This window comes from Lissotriton helveticus, chromosome 11 (assembly GCF_964261635.1).
Source record: "Lissotriton helveticus chromosome 11, aLisHel1.1, whole genome shotgun sequence".
NCBI classification, from domain to species: Eukaryota; Metazoa; Chordata; class Amphibia; order Caudata; family Salamandridae; genus Lissotriton; species Lissotriton helveticus.
The window spans coordinates 623220799-623246345 of record NC_136072.1 but is presented as its reverse complement, the minus strand read 5'-3'; the positions used below and the strand labels follow the sequence as shown (position 1 = coordinate 623246345).

General features: G+C 44.2%; 1 protein-coding gene across 2 annotated transcripts in view; it reads left to right on the top strand.

Annotated features, from left to right (window-relative positions):
• PLOD2 (procollagen-lysine,2-oxoglutarate 5-dioxygenase 2) overlaps positions 1 to 25547 on the top strand; it is a 477372-nt gene that overhangs the window by 134066 nt on the left and 317759 nt on the right. For both annotated transcript variants that reach the window (XM_078666442.1, XM_078666441.1), the window contains exon 2: positions 14014 to 14105. In XM_078666442.1, coding sequence (XP_078522568.1) covers positions 14014 to 14105 — 92 coding nt within the window. The remainder of the gene's footprint in view (positions 1 to 14013; positions 14106 to 25547) is intronic.

The window sequence follows — 25547 nt, the reverse complement described above, 5'->3', positions numbered from 1 at the left end:
CTTACATGTTTGAAGGCCTGCATTTCTTGTCGGACCTGTGCGTCACACCCTTCTTCTTCACTGTCGTGGCGCCAGCGATTGGTCTGCAGTCGGCGCATCACCTTTTGAAGAACATCATCTCGAGCAGTGGCGTCACATATGGCTTCTAACGGAACCGCCGGTGGTCTGGCATGGTCTACAACAAAATGAATGTACTCCTCAGCCACAGCTGGACATGACGCCTGCGATGCTTGAGGGTGACTGGACATATAATCAGCTGGATTCACTGATTTCCCTGGTTTGTGCACTATCGTATAGGTGTACTCTTGCAACCGCAAACCCCAGCACTCAATTCGAGGTGGCATTTTGGCTCTGGGATTTCCGAAGATGGTGACTAGTGATTGATGGTCCATCACTTGCGTAAAGTGCTTTCCATATATGAAAATGTGAAAGTGCTCACACGCCCACACAACCGCAAGACTCTCATTTTCTGGTTGGGAATAAACCTTTTCAGTGTCCGACAGACTTCTGCTGGCATACGCCACGATATGCCTCTAGTCTGTCTCGTTGTCAAACTGGGCTAGTATTGCACCCAGTCCTACTGGGCTAGCGTCCACGGTGATCTCCGTCTTTCTCTTGGGATTGAAATATGCTAGATTATCAGCTGATTCGACAGCCTGATTGATTTCTCGGAAAGCCTGCTCGCATTGGGGAGTCCAGTTGAATGGCTGTCCTTGCTTGGTGAGAGATCGGTACGGGTGACTGATGGTGGCATAGTCCTTTATGTATCTGGCACAATAACTTGCCATGCCCAGAAACGACCTGATGTCACTCACATCTTGCGGACTCTTGGTGTTATTCAAGGCTATCACTTTGTCAGGATCGGGTTTCATACCCGCACTGGAAAACACATGACCGAAGAATTTGAGAGTGGCTTGATGAAACTCACACTTGTCTTTGTTGAGGGTGAGGTTGGCCTCTAGGATGGCATGGCACACTTGGTCTAGTGCTTTGTCATGTTCTTGGACATTTGAGCCATATATCAGAATGTCATCACTATAATTTAGTGTATTTGGTATGTGCAGGATGGTCTGGCGGATAGCCTCTTGAAAGATCTCCGCAGCAGACGAAATGCCGAAGCTAAGTCGCTTGTAGCGGAATAGACCTAAATGGGTGGCGAATGTTGCTATGTACCGCGACTTCTCATGAAGTTCCAGCTGGTGGTACCCTTTATTTAAATCCAATTTGGAGAAGACTCTGACACCATTTATTGATGAGATCATGTCACTCAAATGGGGTCCTGGGTGACGCTCCCTCTCAATAGCTGTATTGGGAAGCCGCATATCTACACACAAGCGCACCTTATTGGGCAGGCTCTTCTTTGGCACTATGACTACAGGTGACACCCATGGTGTTGGCCCTTCCATCCTCTCAATGATGTCTGCCCGTTGCAACTCTTGAATCTCATCTTTCACCGCTTGTTGAAGGTGGAAAGGCACTCGTCTTGGATGTTGTGCGACTGGAGGTATCCGTTCATTGATATGTAGCCGGATCTGACATTTGTTCATTTTCCCAAGCCCTGTAAATAATTTGGGAAATTGCGGATGATGTCCGGATCATCACTTACTCTGTACAAGATCTCAACCAGCCGAAGATGCTCCGCAGTGGGCAGACTGAAGAGACAAAATGCTTCTGGTCCTTCAATTACATGAATGTATGCTGGTACGGTAGTGTCTTTGTGTTTGAGAGTAGTTGCGAACTTCCCCAGGCACGGAAGAGGTCTTTTTGACATCCACGTGAATACTTTCACATAAGCCGGGCTCAGTGTGGGTCGTGGTTTCATTTTGTCATATTCAGTCACAGGGATGTAGTTCAGTGAGGCCCCACTGTCCATTACAAACTTGGTTGGGTGAGTTCCTACACTTATGTCTAGTCTGGGGTATCTTTTTAACTGGTCCGGGTCTGCTACCATGCAAGCATACTCAATAGTGTATCTTGAGTCTCGAGATGTTGACCTGGATCCTCTAGATGGGGACCTTCTCTCCCATTGAGACCGGCGAGATTCTCTGCTGGAGCGTGAGGAGTCAGAAGATGACTCTGGTCGATCCTGGACAGCCTTTACATGGTGTCGCCGGGTGTCAGGACGAGACGACCTCGACGTCTCCTTCATCCTTTCCTTTCGATATTCTCCACACATAGCTTCAAAGTGATTTTCTCTTCCGCATTTTCGACACTGCTGACTGAGTGCTGGACATGCGTCAGTGTGTGGAAAGTCGTATCCGCATCGATAGCATTTGCGGGGACGATCTCGTTTCTTGTCATTACGGCGAGACTCATGGCGTCTGCGCCCGGTATATTGTTGGTGGGACGACACCCTAGATGTCCGATGTCGGTCTCGAGAGCGTCTGCGGTTGTCTTTGGCTTGCACGCGATGCACTTGTTCCCTCCTCTCACTATGTCCTGTCTCCATTCTTTTGGCGTGTTCCTCTGCTTGATCATATATCCGGGTCATCTCCTCAATCTCATCGAGAGTGTGACCTTTCCGTAGCAGCCGCCTTCTGAGGGTTTCTGACTGGCACGCTTCAATTATCCGCAGTCTTATAGCGTCCTCTGTGGAGAACGTATCGAATTCACAATATCGAGACAGTCGTCTCAACCTCATTATGAACGTACTCATCAGTTCTTCCTTTTCTTGACGAGCTTGGTGGAAAATGTACCTTTCATAGTCCACGTTTCTCTTATGTAAAAATCTCTTGTTCAGGGCATCTCGCACTTTGACATATGATCCAGTTTCAGGGGGCGGCAGCTCTTTGATGACCTTACTGATTTCTTTCCCTACAAGATTGCGCAACGCAATTAACTTTTCTTCTTCATCCGTGACCTTTGATCCCTTCATATAGTCCTCAATGTCCTCCAACCACTCCTCCCATCGAGGTCCCATACCTCCTCCAGCTCTGAGGGCCAGTGGTTCAGGAGTACGCAGGTAGGAGACACTGGACGTGCCTGGCGTGACTGCGGCCGCATTCGCTACATTCCTGTGGGGTGACATCGACATCTTTGATTTCCGTACCTTTGCTTTTGCTTATGCTTGTCTGTGTTTTGCTGTTGCCTTTGCTCGTACTTGTTGTCTGTCGCCTGTTGCAATTACTCGTGCTTGTTTGCTTTTGCTTGTGCTTGTTCTATTTTCTTCTCTGGGATGTACTCGTGCTTGTTTGTTTCCCGTTGTCTTCGCTCGTGCTTGTTTATTCTTGCCGTTGCCTTTGATCGTGCTTGTTTGCTATTACAGTTTTTTTTTTTGTTTTTTTTTAAGAGTTTTATATAGCGCGAACTTGAACCGAACCTAATCAGTTATCAGGGCGCTTTACATAGCACCAGTTACGTTACATGAGGACACACTTTCATTTTTTTTTAGGCACGGGGAGATTAAGTGATTTGCCCAGAATCACAGGGGGTTTTTGGCGTCGTTACCGAGACTCGAACCAAGTTCCCCAGGTCCGAGGTCGAGCGCCTTAGCCGTTAGGCCAACCCCTCTCCCCTTGCCTTTGCTCATGCTTGTTGTCTTCTTCTGTTGCATTTACCCGTACTTGTTTACTTCATTCTGTTGCTGCTGCTTGTGCTTGTCTGTTTTCTGCTGTAGCCTGACCTCAAAATGGCCGCTCAGGGATTTTACAGGGGATGTCTCCCGGTTGCCTGACTCTAAGATAGCCGCCGGTTTGGGCATCTCGTCCTCCACGAGATTTGGATGCATTCACTCATGAGGCCCACGTGGAGCCTCGGTTCCTCTACGCTTCAGACGCTCCTTGGGCACCGGAGCGATCAGGTACGATCAGGGTAGGCTCCCGACTTCGTTCCTTCCTTCGCGAGCTGCTTTGCATGCATCTGGGGTGAGCACCCGATTTTGGCGCGTAGCAGCGCGTCTTCCCCGGCGATTCCAGCGCTCGACCGCGCTGACTCAGCAGGGCTCCACGCGACCTCTTGCGGAGCAGGGGCAAATACCGCTGGCCTTTTACCTTCGGCGGCGGCTTCACCAGGAGCACACGTGTCGCGACGGCGACTACTTCACGTGCGCTACTCGGGACAGGGCGCTTCCTTTCAGGGGTTCAGGGGGGGTGGCAGACTGCACCATCCCACCCTCGTCCCCAGCTGTAGTGTCTTGCTTGGAATAATGACAGACACTCTTATACTTTGACAGGAGCCTTTATTCTCTGCTTCTGTTCTCATCCCTGTCCCTACTCTATCTGCCTCTTCCTTAGTCCGCTCCTCCTCTTCCTGTGTCCCCTAAACTCCGCCCACCAGTAAACTAGACTGCATACAATCTTACACCGGGCAAGTGAAAAAACTGAAGTATCGAAAGAGTCTTGGTTATGCATGAGTGTGCCATTCTGCAAAGAACGTGACTCCCTCCCACCGCTTCTACAAGTGAAAATCTAGAACCGGGATCCCTCCCTTGGGGTGTGAGAGTTGAGTTTTTAGAACGCATATTTAGGGCTTGGTAAGCAGGTGCTCAGTTGTTTAAATGATGGATAAATATTGGGTGTTCTGTTAGATGTTAATTGTGATTGATCGTTTGTTGGATCACACTTGGATGTTGGGGCTCCTGTTTGATTTATTGACATATTAACTGGAAAAACCTGTAGAGGTTGCTCCCTGTGAGATAGTTGTGAATTTGTGGTTCACGCGCAATTTAGTGCACGGGGGAAGGCAATCAGACTGCATTCGGTGACAGAGCAAAATGTGTCACTGTCCACGTTTTGCAAGTAAACTGGTATATTTTCAGTTATCTCCTCACTATTTAGCTATTGTTTTCAAACGTATTTGAAGAATGCTACTTTTATGGTATTGTCCAGTTTCAGGTTATTCGCCCTGCTGATGGTGTGTGGAAGCCAAGCTTAGTCCGTACTGCGACTGCGCTATTCGTTAGAACTACCTCAGAGCCTACACTAGAGTGCTGGCAACCGTTTCTGCTTCACAAGCTGTAGCCATCTCGAAGTCAAGAAAGACTTTGTGAGTGAGAGAGCGCTGGTTACCAGGTCCATAACTAATTAATCCATACGCCTTACCGAGCACATAAAGGCATAGAATCAGCCTAGTAACACAGAAAGCTCATACAGTATTTTATAACTACAGTAACACATGTAGACTAAGCAGCCAATCAACACACTGAACGTTCATGCACGTACTAGAATTGGTTAAAGAGGTGACATGCTCCAGTTCGTACTAAGGAAACAGATTTTTTTGTGGCGGTTTTATTCTGCCCTTAAAAACACACTTTGCATGAGGTTAACTTACTAACTTCCAGCAGGCAAATGCAACAAGCATTTGCAATGCAATAGGTCTCGCATTTGTGAGAACATACCAACAAAAATCAAAGTATTCATTCAATCGCTTCTACACACACAAAGAAAGGTTGTGCTTAGATGGTCTCTCAGGATGGATGATCTTTCAGAGTTGGGCACAATGTGTAGTCAGGGACTAGGCCCTCTGCCCAATACTGCATTGCAATTTACCATGTGCCATTTGCAGAGGTTCTTCCCATCGGAAGAATGAGTTACTCATTCTGAATGTAGAATATGATCAAAAAAAGCTCAGCAATTTACTACGGTTAAAGTAATGTTCTAGATGATTAGTGGTGAGACCAAGTGGTGCTCCTCCCCTAGGCCGCAGTACTAATTTCCATCCACAGTGCAGTTGCTGCTAAATGCAGCCGCGTGGCCCTGTATGCTTTTTGAATGAAAGTGAGCCAGGGCTAAAGCCGCTGGGAGAAGAGTGAGCTGAGCCCTACGGAATGCTCATGGAGTGCTCTGAGTACTGTGGCCTTTTTGTAGTTGTCTACTTCACTCCCTGATGAACCAAACGCACTGCACTGCTAGCGCTTTGGGTGACAACACTGTAACTATTGCTGCAAGTGCTTTTAAAACTGCGTCCTCTTTTAAAAATTGTTGTTTGCCACTGTCAATTCGTGCGTTGACTCCCCGGTCCACCGCAGCGATTTAGGCTGTTTGTTGTGGAGGGAGAACAGAGACTTCCTGGTGGTGCCATTAGTGGGCGGCCATCTTAGCAGGGTGACGCTCCAGTCTTTTCCGAGCCCTGACTACTTAAGACTTCAGCGCCTTCGCGCACGATCAAACTGAAAACTGAGCATTACCGCGCCAGCACTTTGGGTGACAACACTGTAACTGTTGCTGCAAGTGCTTTTAAAACTGCGTCCTCTTTTAAAAATTGTTGTTTGCCACTGTCAATTCGTGCGCTGACTCCCCGGCCCACCGCAGCGATTTAGGCTGTTTGTTGTGGAGGGAGAACAGAGCGCTTTCACTTCCTGGTGGTGCCACTAGTGGGCGGCCATCTTAGCAGGGTGACGCTCCAGTCTTTCCTGATTCCAATCTACTTGAACCCCCTGCCTTTTCGCGCAGCGGTTACGCGCAGCGGGAGCACCGAAGAGGCTCCTAAGAGAAGCCAGTCTGCGCCAGTCCGCGTCCATCCGCTCCCAGATCCCTAGACCTCTGGTTGTATGGTGGTTAATTCATTTAGCTATGACTCCTCTTCCCTGCATGATTTAAGACCAATTATTAACCCCCAATGTCTGCATTCGGTGCGCCCTGTAGGCAGTAAGGCCCGTTGCAATGCTTGCAACTGGTAAGTATCTCCTAAACCTACAGGGAGATATTCTACCGATCGCAGTTGGAAGATGCTTCTTCTCAACTGCAGATCGATGCCTAAACATCATACAGAGCTGGCCCTGCTGATTGAAGAGCATAAGCCTGATGCCCTCTTTCTAACAGAGACCTGGCTCCAGCTGGAAGCTGATCCTACTATAGTATGGGCCACCCCACAAGGTTACACCATAAAGAGATTGGACCGCAACACGGGTAGAGGTGGAGGGCTAGCCATCATATATAGAGAACAGTATAATTGTCGCATCACCCCCTCCACTACGTCAGTCTGTGAGAGCCTGCTCTTTATATTAGAGCTATCCCCTACCAACACTTTCACAGGTCTTTTGGTCTATCGACTGAAGGGAACACCTGGTCAATTTGTCGCAAACATGACTGACCTAGTCGCCAATTGAGTACTCACCTCGGCGAATTTTACTGTGTTAGGTGACCTAAATCTACATTTAGATGACCCGCTTGATCCAGCAGCCAACAGTCTTCGACTGAACTTTCAAGCTATTGATCTGACCCAAAAAGGATTCCTCTCCACACATACTAAAGGTCATCTTTTAGACCATATCTATAGTAATCTTGATAGTCTAAACATTGAGTCGCCTGTGCCATTGCCCTGGACCGACCATTGCTTAATACCCTTCACATGGACTACTAGAAACTCTTCTGCCACACAAGATCTTAAAAAACTCTGGGGTAGGAAATGGGCCTCACTTCCCTCCTCCAAATGGGAATCAGTGCTTGTCGAACTTAAACCCTCGAAGACTACTAACCCCAATTTAGCTAGTACCAACTTTGATAATTGGATCACCAACTCTCTTAACCTAGTTCTCCCGAAGGAACCTCTGCATTCCATAAAAGACAAAAGGTGGCCCCCTGGTACTCCCCCACTCTAAGAGACATGAAACAATCGTGTCGTAAACTGGAAAGAGCCTGGAGGCGGGATCGTACACAGCCCAAGAAAGCAGGTTATAGAGCAGCAATTGGGCTATACAAAAAGGAAATTAAGTCAGCCCAAGCCCAATTTTACGAATCTAAAATCAATCTGGCCGCAAACGCCTCCAAAGAAGTCTTTAAAATAGCTAAATCGCTGATCTCCCCTCCCCCCGAACGTATGCCACCAGATGAGGCATTAACTCGTTGCAACAATCTAGCAACTTTCTTCTATCAGAAGATCCAGACTATCTATTCTTCTTTTGCCACGGACAGAATTGGCACGGACGTTGCCACCATAGCAAGCCCTAACACCATAGCCCCTTGTTTGCTAGATAAATTCACTCTTTTAGATTCCACCTCTTTAGATAAAATAACTCCTAAAGTCGTCTCAGGATCCCCTAGTGACCCAGCACCCCCTCAGTCTCTTACCATGGTCATTGACGTTATTTGCCCAGTCAATCTCGATGTCCTCAACTCTTCTATCATCTCGAGCACTGTCCCAGCCGCGTGGAAAAGTGCAATGGTCAAAGCCCTTTTAAAAAAAAAAACTTTGGATCAAAATAATCTAGCTAACTTCCGTCCCATTTCCTTATTACCTTAGATGAGTAAACTGCTAGAAAAGCACATTAATAATATTTTAGTAGATTATTTAGAATTTAATAATCTGCTGTGCACCTCCCAGACGGGATTCCGCCCCTAGCACGGAACTGAGACAGCTTTGCTAGCAGTGACCGAAGAAGCAAGATCTGTGCTGGACCGGGGAGGGAAAGCTGCCATCATATTATTAGACCTCAGCGCCGCGTTCGATACGGTTAACCATGCCACCTTATTACATCGATTGAATGGCATGGCAGTGTGGGACGCGGCCCTGGCATGGCTAACCTCCTTCCTGGACGAGCGCTTCTTCCAGGTGTTTGAGGGGGAGGTAGTATCCACCAAGCAGCCACTCAACTGTGGGGTCCCTCAGGGCTCCGCCCTGAGCCCCACACTTTTTAATGCTTACATGAGGCCTTTGGCGGAGATAGTCCATCCCTTTGGCGTTCGTATTGTCACCTACGCAGACGACACTCAGTTGGTGGTCTCACTGGACCACACTGAGGGGTTGTCTAGCACACTGGGCCCCTGTTTAGAGGCATTGGCTAAATGGATGGAGTCCTCCTGCCTCAGACTAAATGGGGAGAAGACAGAAATCATGTTACTGGGCAACCCCTCACCGACTACCTTGGCTTCCATTTGGCCCACGTGCCTAGGCCCCCCCCCCCCAAACCTCAGATAAAGAGCCTGGGAGTCTGGCTTGATACATCTCTGGATTTCACCTTCCAGGCCACTAAAACTGCATCCACCTGTTTTGGGCTAATGAGAATGCTCTGGAAATTGCTCCCTTTGCTTCCGTTCCAGGCGAGGAGAGTCATGGTTCAGGCCATGATACTCTCCCGCCTGGACTACGGCAATGCCCTCTATCTAGGAGCCCCGGTGGCAGCGATCAACAAACTCCAGGTCACCCAAAACTGTGCGGCCCGACTGCTCTTTAATATTCCACGCTGGCAGTCGGCCAAACATGCTCTAAAGAAGCTACATTGGCTTCCTGTAGCTGCCAGGGTACAATTCAAAGCCATGTGCCTCGTTCAAAATGCCATTCATACAACAGGCCCAGCCATCATGTACCCCCTGGCCACTCCCTACCTCCCTCTTAGAGCTCCAGCTCGTTGCACCTAGCCACCACGACTAAAATTAACAGAGCTCGCTGGGGCGGTCGCTCATTCTCACACAATGCTGCGAGAATATGGAATTCCCTCCCACTTGACCTTAGAGAGAACAACAACCGGATGTCATTCAGGAGGTCTTTAAAAACCCACTTGTTTGGAAGAGCTTGTTAATTACCCCAGCTTACCGTCTTGGAACTCAGTCAAAGCGCTGCGAGGCCTCCGGGTAGTCTATGCGCTATATAAATATAATTTTTCATTTCATTTCAATTGTATTGCAAATGCTTGTTCTAAACTGGTGTGGTGTCCTCTTGTTGTGTTTTCACTGTGTTACTGTTTGTGTATGGACAAATGCTTTAAACATTGCCTCTGAGATAAGCCTGACTGCTCATGCTAAGCCTCCAAGGGGGTCAGGAGGGGTTATTTTAGCTGTGTAATCTCCCCTTACCCTGACTAAAGTAAGGGTCCCTACTTGCAGGCTGGCTCTAGGGCGGTGCATTCGATGTTACTGCACCGGGCCCTGACAATGGAAGGGCACAGTGTTTTCAAGTACAATACAGTTTTAAAAGCACCTGCTGCAACATCACTTGCCTTTTGCAATTTTCAGGCAACCATAAAAATGTGAAGATAACTCTGGAGATTGATGGACCTGCTGCAGAGAGGTCAGAGTTTTGTCTGAGGAAGTTTTGACTCTTTTTAATGTAGTGCAGGAGGTTAAAATGCCTGATGCAAAGCAGGTGAACCATGCAGATCACAAAGTGCATACAATGTAAATAGGCCCATAGGTTACTGCTTCTGAGAGAGGGCCCTTTTGTAATTTGCATTATATAAGTTTAAATCCTAATATAGAACTGTGAGCAATTAACTACCATCAAACAGCTGCATGCAAACTGCAAGGTGTAGATTAGAGCGTTATTATTTTTCCTCCCAATCTCATTATCCTATTGTTGCGAAAAGGTTTCACTTGGGTAGAAATCAATTCTTCAGACCGAGCACTTTTAAACTATACTGTCTACCCATATGGATGACTTGTGACTCCTACACCTTGTAGTCGTCTGTCTAATGTAACATTTCCTTTACATTAATGTACACACTTATTATTCATTGTCTCTGTGTAATGTGTATGCAATGTAAAGTGCTTAACACCGTACACTAGTATGAATGGTGCTATTAAACAAAAGAAATGCATGTGAGAGAGGGAGGAAGGTTATGGAGACCTGAGGGGTACTGCTAAAGGGTGGTATTAAGGGTGGAGGTGGTTATTGGGGGCACCAACAAACATTACTGCACCAGGCGCCACCAGCACTAAAGCCAGCCCTGCCTACTTGGACAGCGTGAAGGCCTCTGCCAATTAGAGATCCTCTTTCTAACAAGGCCTCAGAAGTCAAAGGAGTAATAACCTCTGATCTAGTTTGCCATACATACCATGCTATCCCTGTGACTTGAACATTATCTCTTTATTTTACTCTCTCTGTGCTCTCTATCTCTTTATTTCTCTCTCACTCGCTCCTCATGTCTAGATAGTCCAATGACAGGAAAGTATTGGGTCTAAGAAGGTGACCTAAATAGAAAATGAGACCAGTTGGAGCATCTAACTGTTGTCTTCTGGTGACATGGGATAGCCAGCATACAATGTAGACAATGAGCATTTCGTCAAAGGGGAGGCTTTTGTACTGTTGGTCGGATTCCGACTCTCAATAGAGAGTCAGGAGTTGAACATATAATTAAAAAAATGTCATGGACAAAGATAGTTGCAAACACACTCTTACCAACTGTACATGTTTAGAATAACTTATTGCATTTCTACTTTTTGAAACCTAAAACAATATTTAAATGAAATAAGAAGTGTAGTGGGTTAGAGAGCTGCCAAGGGTTAGAGAGCTGCCAAGCAGCATGACCACACCACTGGCTTGTAATGCATGAGGTGGTGAAGTCATTTTCCAGCGTGCAGTGACTTCATTTGAGCCTCCATGCAACCAGAAAGCAATGAAAGTGCTCCATGTACCCTTTTCTAAGATTGGCAAAGGCATTGTTCGGAAAGTTCTTTAGTACTGTGGACGCAATATATTGGAAGCCTAGTATACTGCAAGTAAACCTTTTCATCGAATGAGCCATTTGATATTGTTACTTCCATACACATGATTTCGATCACTACTGTAAACGTCCTACCCAAATGTGAAGCGCTCTGATACCCGAATAGTCATATTCGCGCCATGCACACATATGTAACGAATATTATTTTCCTACTATTGTATCCTACCTGCCCTAATTGTGAAGTGCTCTGATACCCACCTGGGCCATGTTCGAGCTATACAAAACTTTGAAAATAAAATAAATCATGTCTTGTCTGATTCAGTTTTACCAAAAATTATAGTTTTATTATTTTAACTGCATTGTTACTTACTAAATTGACTCTGTTGTGTTGGCATGAGTAAATCATAGTGTGGCGGAGCTATGGGGGTATGCGAAAGTCAGAACACTACAAGTAGCTGAAAACAATTTCTTAAGAGTTCTGCTCGAGCTGGCACCTGGCACCCCTCTAGTGGCACTCTACGCAGAGCAAAATTTTACACCAATTCCAGAAATGATAGCCTCAAGCCGCTGTTTATCTGGAAACCCTAGAAGTTACTGTCAGTGGTACCTGCCGGGGCCACACGTGGTCATCCCATTTACAGAAAATGTAAACGAGATGCAGATGGTGCCCCTTTGGGAAGGCACTGGCGGAGTCAGGCAGGGTACTGCAGATCTGATTAAAGATCTGTAATATGAATATATGCAGTTAAAGAAATGCCCGGTGCAGAGGCCAGGTTCCATAAGGAGCAACTACTTCAGCAGCATATATGACTCCCCCCCTCGGTCTGAATATCTGGATGTGTGGCTTCCCGAAGTGAAGTAAACACTGTACATAACAATTCCACCTGGGTGTTTTCGCGAGGAAGGATTATCTCATGCAAACTCATATTCTCGCTGTTCGATTTGACCATTGTGATTGTAGCTTTAGAGGGATAGACAACTTAACCCATTTTATTCTGTTTGCAACAAATATAATTTTGCACGGCGGCAATGATTTTTCCCCTTTTCAAACACTACTGGGTTGGATGTGTTAAATCACCCATGGCTCTGTGCACTAAATCAGAGGACGTGCATGTGGTCAGTTCTGTTGCATCATTTCTACGGTTTACGTGGCCTCACCTGAAAGAGCTGTTAGGTACCAGCTTACCCTGTTAGCCTTTGTGGGTTTGAACATATTCCAGGATGTAACATGCTGCTAGCTCTTGCTTAAATTGCGCGGATCCCCAATGCCCCCCTGCACTTGCACTTTCTCACATTAGGTGTGCAGTAGATCGTTTATACCAGAAAGGAATACACCTCCTTAATGTTTTTATTTATGTTATTTAATTGTTTGTGATGTATATGTTTTGCCGGCTGAAAGCCTCTGATTGGATTGTATAATTTTATTGCCTTATTGTATCTGATGAGTTTGTTGATTCGCCTTTGGATTGGAATTTAGTGTTTAAATAATATTTTGCTATTTAGTGGATTGCTCTGCATATGTTTTTTATCTGTTGCAAGTATTAGTATGATTAATATTTTTAACCCCTTGGGTGCTTATGACGGAACCACACCGTCATGAGTCACGGGCGGCATGTGCATGTCATGACAGCGTGGTTCCTTCATGCCGCTGCCACTCCGCACACGCGGCACTAATTTCCCGCCTGTGTGGGCGAATTAATGAGCGTGCGGGGTCATGACAGAACCACGCCGTCATGAGCACACCCCGCCCATGACTCATGACGGCGTGGTTCCGTCATAAGCACAGAAGCGCCACGCTCACCCCCTAGCCCCCCGCTCCACGGCGAAATTTGCGCAGCGGCGAAGGGGTTAAATTGTTGTTTTAAATTATTGTAAGGCTTATAGCTGAAACAATAAATAAATAAATTGTTTAGTGTGCTCATTGTCTCAACCGTGAAGATTGTTGAACTGTAGCGGACACCATTTAAAACAACCAGATAAATTTGAAGCAAAAGTATCACTTTTATTAGATGGAGGGCACTTTCACATGGTGTATTGTTAACAATGCACGTGAATTGCTGGAAAACAACCCTCAATTTGGGTGTCATATTGTACTAGATCTTGAAATGGAAAATATTGGATAACTGTCATTCAAATATTAATGTACTTTTTATAATCCAACAAGTTCATACAGGGTGAACATAATTGTAACAAAGTTAAAACTGTGGATTTATGGAGTACATTTTGGAATTATTAAGTCATTTGGAATCGAATAAAGGAATTTGAAAGAACTGACAAGCTTTCCAGTGATATAAACTGTGTGGTGTGTCACACCAATCAAGAAGGGATTCTGTGTATCGAATGTTTTTTTAATCCAATGCCGTCGTGGCTCCAAAATATATTCATAAACTGATATAAACTACACCACCAAAACATTCTTCTTTTGATTCCGAAGATAAGCCCCAGGAAGTGATTTTAATGTTCCATATTGTCAGTCGACGCCTTAAATACACTCTCTCCACTTTTCCCAGACCACAATCTCTTGCTTAATCCTTTTTATGAATTTGTCTAATCTGAGAATACATCCATCCAGGAAACTGTGCTGCTATCCTGGTCCATGCCTTGGAAAGGAATTTCTGTTACCCCTTTTAGAGTGAGGGCTGATTGTATGTCATGGTCCAGCTGTTAAACTAATCTCCAATATTTTGTTTATTTTGTAGAAAAGTTATTAATTGTAACCGTGGCAACAAAAGAGACGGATGGTTTTCACCGCTTTATGCAGTCTGCAAAATACTTCAACTACACTGTGAAGGTAAGAATGACAACAGAGCTCAGGCTGCATTGATGAAAATTATGTATGGCTGGATTGGTACATATGGTGACGGTCCCATCTCGTCTGCTTTATTTTATCTTTTGCTGTCAAATTCTCTTGTCCTATCCATCCAGTTTATGCTCTGCACATCTATGCCACCCGCTCCCACCACCAACCATCCACCCTCCTGAGAACCCATCCCTACACCACCTCATCTACTAGCTGAATCTTCTACTCCCAGCCCCCTGCGCACTGTTCCTCCCCCACCCCTCCTAATGCATCTTCCAATCCCAGATGCCCTGAAACCTCCGGTTTGCCTCCAGAATAGATCTTCCCCTCTCAATGGCACATCTCCACTGGCCAGCTTCATTTATATATCGCACCTGAATCCTCACAGTTCTCCTACCACAGCAGGCTGGATATTACATTATCCTCTACCTCAGACTCCGACAAGACCCATCATACTCCACTCCCCGCTACAGACCCAAATGTTTCTTGGCCAATCCGTTTCCTAGCCCATAAAAAATCTCAAAATCCACACTATCCTGAATTAAAATTCGTCACTATGTATGGGTGCAAAGATTAGCCACATCCTGCCCCAACATCACACATCCATGGCATGCATCGATCCTGCCACAAATATAAACACTGACCCCTCAATCTTCACCCCTAGGCAGACCACCCCCTACACTCATCACCACCTCAAACCTAGATACACCACAACTGGAATGTTGAAGCAGGAAGACAAAATTCTGAGCAACACAGCCACAATGCTCCTAGTCACCCATGCCGCTGCACAATTCCGGTCATCCTTGGCACGAGGACTACCCTGAGCACCACTCACCCTCCCAGACCACCTGCCCAACTAACTACCATCCAACCCAGGCAGACTAGACCAAGATCACCACCTAAGCTTTGCTGAATGCTACTAAACTGTTGATCAGCAGTCAAGCATGCTACTGGCATAGCTTAAACTATCATACAACTCAAAATTGACATCTGCTTTCTCATTGAAACCTCCCTGAATGACCACTCATCCTCTTTCATCGATCTCCTCACCCCTCTGGGCTTCTCAATCATTCATTGTGACCACAAGGATCACATTCACAGGGCATTAGCCAGCATACAAAAAAAATCTGTGCTCAACTCCCTTCCACCACACTAAATACCCTACAATTGAATATTTAGGAGTTCAGCTCTCTTCCAAAGGCCCCAAACCCATCATATTTCATGTACTCTATCAGCCTTCAGGTGAAAAGCAACAATTCCTTGAAGATTTAACAGACCTAATAATGCAAAACTCCCTAGAAGGCGACACAGACATTATTCTAGGAGACCTAAACCTACAGCTGAATAAGGAAGAAGATCCTAAAGTACAAGTCCTATCCACCCTCCTGGAAACGAGCGATCTCACCCAACATTGCAATAAACAAACTCACGATAGGGGCTCTACCCTTGACACAGTCATCTCTACTCATAACACCTTATCCCTCCACTCTATCCTGCCCAACGACTAGACTGATCAGCACATAATTCTTTTCGATCTCAAAACCATCCAACCAAAAGCTCACCCCCAAACTATCCATCTCAAGCACTGGGCGAGGAACATACATTGAATCCCCCAGGCAGAGTTAGAAGGAGTAGTCAGTTCTAAAATTACACCTCCACCAATCCTCACCTTACCGATTACCTCATTGCCCACTACAACACAAAAAGGGCAGAACTCCTTGACACAGTCGCCCCTCTGAAACTCAAGAAATCAATGAATATCCCTTCCAGATCCTGGTTTAATAAAGAACTTAACAAAGAGAGGTGGCAACTCCGATTGGCTGAAAGACACTGGAGACAACAGCCCTCGTTAACCAATCTCTCGATCCTCCAAGCTAAATGCCAAAAATACAAAAAACACATCTTCAGAGAAAAATCATACTTCTGAGCCCAACTTGACCAGTCTAGGAACAGACCTGAAGACCTTTTCAACATCATCAGACAACAAACCTCCTCTCTCCCTCAACACCCAATTAAGGACGCTACTACGTGCTTTGCAGAGTTTTCAACATTCTTCTCTGAAAAAATATCTAACATTGAACTCTCTCTTATGCCACCCACCTCCCCATCCCTACACCAAGGGTGCCCCCCTGAGCAGCGAGGGTCCACCCAAGGCCCTTCCTCCAAACAGATGGTTGTATCCTCAGTCTTCACCTCTCAGCATTCCAGAACACCACCCTTAACAACTTGTAAGTGAAAAGCAAGCATTGGTAATACATCGGTTTCGCCTATGTAATGATTAAAGAGCTTTTTTCATCAATCATCGTCCGGCAAAAGGAAAGAGCTCCCTAACAGATAACATGGGAGGGGAGAGGATGTGAGACGGTGGCTAGAGCTGCTGACTCACGAGCTAGGGATCCCGGTTCGAGTTTCGGTGGTGACGTACAACATCCTGTGATTCAATGCAAATCACTTAATCTTTCAGGGTGATAAATTGTTATATAAATAGTAAAAAGCAAAACTTTACGAAAATATGGTTCCACCAAAGTGGATGTTAATAGTATTTTGGCGGCGGGAAACTGATAAGAGAAGCAGACAAGGAACAATAATTAGTAAATGCAGGAAAATATGCTACAGCCAATAGAAATGGAGGAAAGGTAAGTGCCACGCACAGGAAACATTGAGAAGCCATGAAAGAGAGGAGACGGGATGTAAGTCCCTTTTAAGTTTATATTAAGAACAATAGTTTTCTCAAGCACAGCCGAAGCGCTGTGCAGGCGAAACCTAATGACGCAACTTGGACTGAATTTAACTATATCCCTGAAGCAGAAGTCCTCATATTACCTGCCTGCATGATACTGACAACGCACATATCGGAGCCCCTCCCTGCTGCGCTTGTCAAAAATCTCAGTCACATCATCACTCCCATATGGACCAAAATCATTAACTCCACCTTATCGAGTGGCTCCATACTCGGACAATTTCATCCCCCACATCCAAAAACCAGATGCCAACCAGAATGACCTGAACAATTACAGACCTATACCTAGCCTCCCTCTCCTTGCCAAAGCCATCGAAAAATAAGTGCATGAAAAACTCAACAACCACATTGAAAAATACAACCTGCACGACACCTTCAAATCTGGGTTTAGGAAAGGCTGCAGTACAGAGACTGCAATACTGAATATCGCAGATGACCTACACAGATCTCTGGATGATGGCTAGGCATGCCTCCTAGTCCTGCTGGACCTCTCGGCCACCTCTGATACTGTCAATCACGATATCCTCCTAAAGACCCTCTCACAGCATGCAGGCATCAATGGAACTGTCCTTCAGTGGGTTGCTTCTTTCCTTAATGAATCTACAAAGATTGGAGAAGCACTCCTTATGTATATTCTTTACTTTGAAAACACTTGACTCTTTCTACTTATTTTTAAACCAGGCGTGCTGCGGGGTGGCACGTGAGTCCCTACCGTGCCTTACGTTGAAACTTCCTATCTTAAGTGAACCTAACACTTAACCTCAGTGCACTGTTGCCAGTGTGGTTCTAAAATTAGAACATCACTACTATTATGCAATATTACAATTGTAATATTGCATAATAGTAGTGATGTTCTAATTTTAGAACCACACTGGCAACAGTGCACGGAGCTTAAGTGTTAGGTTCACTTAAGATAGGAAGTTGCTTCTTTCCTTAACCATCATTCACAGCTAAACAAGCTATAAACTCTACATCGAAAGCAGCACCGGTCTTGCAAGGGGTTCCTCAAGGATCAATCATGTCTCCTGCCCCAGTCAACCTCTATATGTAACCGCTTCTATGATCCTGAAACAAGCAAGACTTGCTTATCATGTCTATGCAGATGACACCCAACTCTACATTAAAATCTCACCAGTTAAAGAAGTCCAACACCTAACTAGCACTCTCTACTGTTCTGGCTCCCAGCAACCATTTTAAGCTGAACCCCAACAAAACGTAATTTCTCCTCATCCAACCGAAAAATAGTCCTTTCCCGTGGATATCTGGCCAGACATCCTCACTACATTAAATTGCAAACCATCCATCTCCAACTCTGTCAAATCTCTGGGGATTACACTTGACACAAACTTGAACATGAAAGAGCATCTCATTGCCTCAGCTAAAGTACCTTCTACATGTTGAAACACCTTAAAAAAGTCAAACTCTTCCTCGCCATTGAAGACAAAATCAAAAGCTGGCCAAAAGAGACCTCTTTGAAGCTCAAACAGTCTATTCATGACTCCACCCAAATTTAAGAAAGAAATATCTTGCACCCGCTCCTTTTTCTGGAACGCTACCAGAATCTGAAACTCGCTGCCTCAGTATTTATGTGACAATCAATCATTCCATCACTTTAGGAAGAAACTTTAACTTCTCCTTCTCAATGTACATCTAAACTCTCCCCCCTAAGCCTTCTGACTGGCCTGTTGCACCCACCCGCACTCTCCAAATAAATTTGAGCATCACTGTCTAATACCTCAGGGAAAAATCTGTGCCTCTGCTCCCCCACCTTTGCAATTCCCTATATCTATCTCCGAACTATGCATTCCACACATCCTACTGTCTATCGTATGCTTCCTGCATATACTGTTACTGTGTATTTGTATTTACTCCTTGTATTTGGACTTACTGCATATGTAACTTGTGTATTTACTCCATATGTAGCTCGTGTAACTGCTGCACTTCGCAACACCCTACCGTAGCTACCTCAGAACTATATCGTCCGCATAGCCTACTGTCTACTTCTTACGTCTTGTACATATTGTTCCTAGCTATTTATATTTTTCTCCATGTATTTGTATTTACTACATATGTAACTCGTATAACTGCTTCTGTGTCAACTCTGTAAAGAACTGCAAGACCTTCCGGTCAAGTTTCGCACTATACAAAACTTGAAAATGGATTAAAATAAATAAATGAAAATCCTTTTATGATTAATATTCAGTTACTAATTTTGATTACACCATTTCTGCCTTCATGAGTTATAACCTGTTGATAATAAAGCGCCCTTTTCTGTAAGCTTCGCTTCACCAGCTGTTACCAAGCTTGACTTCACTAACTATAAATTGCTTCAACTTGCACCTGCTTGACTGTTACACATTGTTTTGTTTTTCTTATGGAGAGTTTGCCTTTGTGCTGGATTTTGTTCAGTTTTACATAGCGCAAGCCTGAATCAAAGCCAATAGAGCGGTTTACATGATCACCAGGATGCATTAGATCATATTTTTCATTTTTGGCACAAGGGAGATAAATTGATTTGCCCAAAGTCACAGGGTGTTGAGCCGAAGTCAGGCCTCGAAAACAGTCCCTCAATCAATCAATCAATCACACATTTGGAGAGTGCTGCAAATCACCGGTGAGGGTCTCGAGGCGCTGGAGCTGTAGGAGCTGCGTGACAGTTGTCTCTCAGTTCCAAGTTTGAAACGTGCTGGATTGAGAGGGATGCATGAGGTTACAACGCAGGCTATTACAACGCCTGCCTTTACAACGCGGTTTTTACATCGCAATCCATTACAACGCATAGCGCTTTGGGGTGCTGGATAGTGAAAAGTTAAATTTACTATTCCAACACCAGTCCCCGTGGACACTAGGGAAGGTGTTGGATAGTAAATTAAACGTATTCCCTATCCTAGAGCGCCCCCCAGCGCAATGCGTTGTAATGGTTTGCGTTGTAATGACCGCGTTGTAATGGTAGTGCGTTGTAAAAGTTTCGTTGTAAAGGTTGTTCACCGATTGAGAGCACCACATAGAGCAAGTACCCACACCTGTTCCAACTTCCACCTGCCAGGAAGAATGAAGAAAAATCCAGTATTTTGTACCGCTGTATAGATATTCAGAAACTGATTATTGCAGAAACTATGGAATGTGCATGAATAGTGGCATGCCCACTGATCATTCAATGCAGAATGAAAAATAGAAACCTTTGAAGGCCTGCAATCATCCCATAGTTAAAGCACACGTTTTGCAGCACGAATCGTCTTAGATTCACTTTGTTAAATTTTTTCAACCATTCAGCAATTGGTCAGAAACTTGTATTTAGGTTTATTAAAGGGTTCTTAGTTTGTGGGTGTTGACAAGTGTGTCTACGATTAACCTCCTGTAGAAATACGACTCACAGACACTGTGTCAGAATTGTTGGCTTTCATGTGCTATTTTGTACTTTGGTTAAGGAATTTTATTTTTAAGTTTTGACCCATGTGTCACAGATCCTTCCCTTGGATAATCAAGCATTATATTTGGAACCAATGTTTAAACTGCAACCACAAAGAAGGAGGGTATGAGCCTCGCATTACATTGTAACCAAAAAATGTTAAAGTATGGCACCGTCAGTAGTGTGGCAATCAAGAGTGAAACAAAAGGTAAAGCATAGAATGCCTTCAGACACTGAAAAAACGGACTCTCTCGCAGTAATTACGTTTTTGATATTGAACTAGGAGAGGAAATATATTTCTCTCAAAAGTATAATATCCAAACTCTTGTCACACTATAGTGAAATCACTCAAATGGTAAAAGGGGAAAACATTCACAATTATCCAATCCAAAGAGGCCATCATGCTGCTTTGTGCACGCAAATGCAGGGGGGTACCATAGGTCCCCCCCATGTGCACCCCCAACCCCCCTTCACCCAGGGGGCCCGCAACGAGCCCCCGAAGTGAAAGTCCGTATGCTTTTCCACGGCAGAAAAGCCACCGAGGAAAAGCATCTCTTTTAAACCATCCTAATATGGCTGGCGGTGTCTGATAGACACCGCCAGCCATGTTAGAGCTTTTCCGCCGCGGTTGGAAGGCGACCGTGGCGGAAAAGCTGCGGACGAAATGCCAGACCCACCAGCCATCCTAATGTGGCGGTGGGTCTTTCGAGGCTCCGCAGCGGTTTTCCCGCATCCTCCGGGCCGGCGGTGGCTTCCGCCGGCCCGGAGGCTGCGGGAAAACCGCAATCATAATCGGCCCCTTAGTATGGGGCTAGGAAGATTCTTAGCTATTGTGGGAGGGTCAGAGAATATGACACTGGGTTTTGAAGAGAAGGATCATTCTGACAGCAAAGCATATTGAAGGAGCAAAAATGATTTTACAGACACATTAACCTGTATCATTGTATTCACACACAAATAGGAAATAAATCATGGCACATTAGACAATGCTTTCTCCAGGAGTGGTGGTAGGCTTGTTCACAAGGACAAACAAAAATCCAAACTGTTACTCCAGATACCTTAAGAAAGGGTCACAAAGGAATATATTTTGAGTAAGTTGGTACACAACACTTCTATTAAAAAAATAATAATAATTTAGAGGATGCAGTTATTCAAGATAGCATATATCCTGATCACACAAACATTGGAAGGGAAGACATAGGGCCTGATTTTGAGTTTTGGGCATCGGTTACTCTGTCAAAATCTGACGGATATCCGGTACGCCTTATTACAAGTGCATTATATCCGTTGGTCCTTGAAACAAGGCAGATGGAATAACCGTTACATTGTGATAGAGTAAACTCTGAATTAGTCACATAGTTCTCACTGACAGGGATCATGTCCTTTGTGTAACACAGGGCATTACAAGTACTTTATAAACAAACAACTTAGAAATAGGGAACCATAATACATGTTAATTCTGACATTATACACTTAGCTACATGGCTCCTCAAGTCATAGGATTTGAATGCTCCAAACCTACCTGATAGATGAATGGCAATAGGAGGATAATCTAGAAGCCTGTACTCAATACATTTCCAAGTAAAATGTAATATTGCTAGTGAATTTTAAGTGAAAGATATCTTCACATACTTTATATACGAAGCAGATGTCACTCCCATTACTCAGCCTTGAAGATATTCTTGGAAGGCACCAAGTGAATGAGATAACTGGTGAAGTATCCCAATTTAACACTGAAGGTTAATATGGCACTATTATAACTATCAGGACCACCCTTTTACAGCATGCAAAATTGTACTTAAGGTAATCTATCATGGAAATTATTTTTGGGAGCAATTCCTTTACTCGGAGGAATGGGTGAATTGCAAATGTTAGTTGTGTGTAGCCCTTACAATAAAAACACAGAAGAAGCACATCATTAGGAAGAATCACAAGAAAAGTAGTTTTCTTGTTAATCAGAGTATTGAATTACTCATCTGCTTTAAAGATCCTCAGTGAACCGGTGTGTGGAATTTCCACACATTGAATGTCCTAACAGTGTGGATTGCCAGATTAATTATGTAATATATTCAGCTACAAGAACATAGGTCAGAAACTACAGGTCCAACAATGTGTAATAATTACCTTGATACAGAGCATTTCTGTTCAAGATCTGTGTAAACCAACAATTTAGAGTATAAACCACCATGTACTGCAGCAAATGCAAGACAGGAAACAAACAGGACATTTGTTGTTGAAAAAAATATTTTGCAGTAGTTCCACCAGCAACCATTCACCAACATATATGCTACATGCTAATGTATGCAACGCACGTGCATCTATATTGATTCATGCTGTTAAAGGCAACAATTGCTTTCTAAAACTAGTATAGACACTGGTATATATTAGAGATTTGTTGGAGACCTACCCACAGATTAGGTGAAGCATAACACATTTATTTCTCACAGGCACAGGCACATTTATGAATAAGAAGGTGCAAAAAACAAATTCTTAAGAAGGTACTTACTTATGGGCCATTCTCTAGCAGTGGCCCAGATTACTGGGAATGCTTCATTTCAAATGCAGAGATTGCTGATTCTCTTAATGAAACAAGCATTGGCAAAGCCAATAGGTCATGCCTATATGAGAGCTTTTGACTTTGACAATGTCTTTTAGCTATGTTGTACAGCAGCAGGACAATAAGCAATATGGACAATGAGTGAATGGGAGGGAACAAGAAACACACACAATGGAAAGGAACAATGACGACAGGTGAAAGAGAAAGAGAAAACTATTACATCAATATACCGTGAGCTGTGGAAGGACTAATCAAAATTGAGCAATCAGTACTTGGTCCTTCCTCCACAAAGGAAGAGGAAGTGAAGACGACACATACTCACCAATTAGGAAGCAATAAATAAGAGTGTCAAGGAATGGAAAGCAATGGGCAGCTCCAAGCCCCTTTTAGAAAACAGAATGTCCTGCAAGCGACAGCATATGCCCTGTCTCAGGTTAGATTTTAAAATCACTGCATTGGGCCTCAAACAGTGCTTGAAAGTCTATCTCCCAGAGCCAGGCACTAGTTGAAACTAATCCATGTGGTTCAGTGCTTTGCTAAATCTACTGATTCTCTTCTTCCTACCTCTGTACCCACAACCTAATCTTACTCAGACACCTGGAGGAGACTCCTTCCAAAGTTTGCGCTATACAACAGTCATATGTAGCATGCAAAACTACAGATACATAAAGTCTTGAATTAATGTAAACGTTTTTTACACTCATTGCTGAGCAATCGATCAGTCGTTTTGCCAGTAAAGTTAAGGAGATGAATGCAGAGTGCAATAGGGCCCTGATTCAAACTCAATTTTTCTGAGAACCTACAGAACGAGGTTCACTCAAAGCTTTGAAGCTGGGAGTAAAATTGTCCCAACACCTTTCGAGTTTAGCACTACAGAAAAGTACACAAACAATAACAAGAGGCGAAAGAGAATGTAAATACCAACATTGCAAAAAACAGTCTCGTAAAAAATCTAAAGTAATATAAAAAACATGAGGTGCACAGACAAGAAAAGTATGATAAGAAATTGAAGATAACAAGATATAACCACAATGTGTCAATTAAAAAATAAATAAAAACAGCCCACGATAAAGAAAAGGGAATCAAAACACTGGAAAGAGATGACACGAGCTTTGTAGTATGTCTGAGGAAGAAAACGCAAACATTAAGAGGAAGAACAATGCCACACTGCTATGGGCATTAAAACAATGTCATAGTCTGTCTTTATGTGACACTCCAACAAATCCATGGTCCCAGAACGCTAAACCAAAGCCATTTATGATATCACTATTTTGAAGTATTATTTAACAAAAGCCTGGCAGACTCAACTTTTTTCCCCAGTAGTACTAGGTCAATCATTAGTTTTTCCGAAGGTGACAAACGGAGTACCATCTAATAGGGCCCCTTGACCTTAACATGTGGCCCCCTGGTCAACAGCAGTTAAACAGCAGTACTAAGCTGCTGTTTACTCGGCACAGCACAAACAATCTTTTTTTACATAAACAGGCAAGCATTTATTTGATGGTTAATTGGTGTTAATGAAGGAAATAGCGAGAGAGTCATGTACTGTTTAACTTTTGCAGCACAGTCATTTTTAAAGACGTCTTTCAGCAGTAGTGTAAAAATATGATAACGTTTCTTCAAAATTCAATTAACATGCATAACCTTTTCACCTTAGTACACCAAATGATATCAATGCATTGAAAAGTATTATTTTAAAAGTGATAGTTTTCAAATATGAGTTTAGAAACATTCATTATTCCCTGCACTCTGAGAACAATGCCAATAGTACACTAAAGTGGCAAGTCAGTTATGTGCACTCTTTGGGTGGCCTCGATTCCTTTAATACACGAACAACATTATAGTTTATTAAATACAACACAGGAAAAGTTTTTGTACAGTGCATATCCTGAAGTCATGTATTTCGAGGTCCTCTTATATGTGATAATAAAGAAAAAGGAGGGAAAGTGGAATAAAACATTTGCAATTGCCTAGGATCACACAATTTGGTAAACTGGGGAAGCCAGGATTAATACTAAGTTTTATAGTTTCACATTGTGCACTTCAGCAACTAAACGTATATGCTTCGCTTGCCCTACACCAGAAGTCTTCAAACTCTTTGATGCTATGACCACCTTGTCGAAATGTTTTAGGTGTAAGGACCCCCCCCCTGACAAAAATTTCTAGAAGCTGGCACTCCTCATCATCGACAACTATCGACAACCATAAATGCCCCCAATTGCCACAGAAACTCATTTGTTCCAGTGAAAAAATAATATTAAACAGTGTTTAGTAAACCAAAGATCAGTGAGTGTGGGGGCGTGGTCAAAGGCATAGCTAAAAACAGAGTGCCTCATTTATGAGTGATTGGCATTGAGCAGAGTCGCATGTCTTCTTTCTATGCTGCCATACACCAATATGAAAGGCGAGGAATGCACCACATTTATGAAATACGGTTGCTTCCTGTCCTTCCCCCTTTCGTTGGTACACAAATTGCTGCCTGGCACCATCATAAGGAGGATGATTTTTGTGCAGGAAGGGACAGATTCCTTCACAAAAGCAATCCCCAAGGTGTTTTCCTCTTTCTATGTGACCTGCAGACATGGCCGGACTGTGAACACAAACCATCCCTGGCAGTTCAGCTGGACCGGCCCCATTGGGGGGGGGGGGGTGCTAGTGTGAAGCACTGCTGCCGCCTTTGTTACAGGGGGCTGATATTGCAGCTCAGCTGCAAAACTGGCCCCTGTA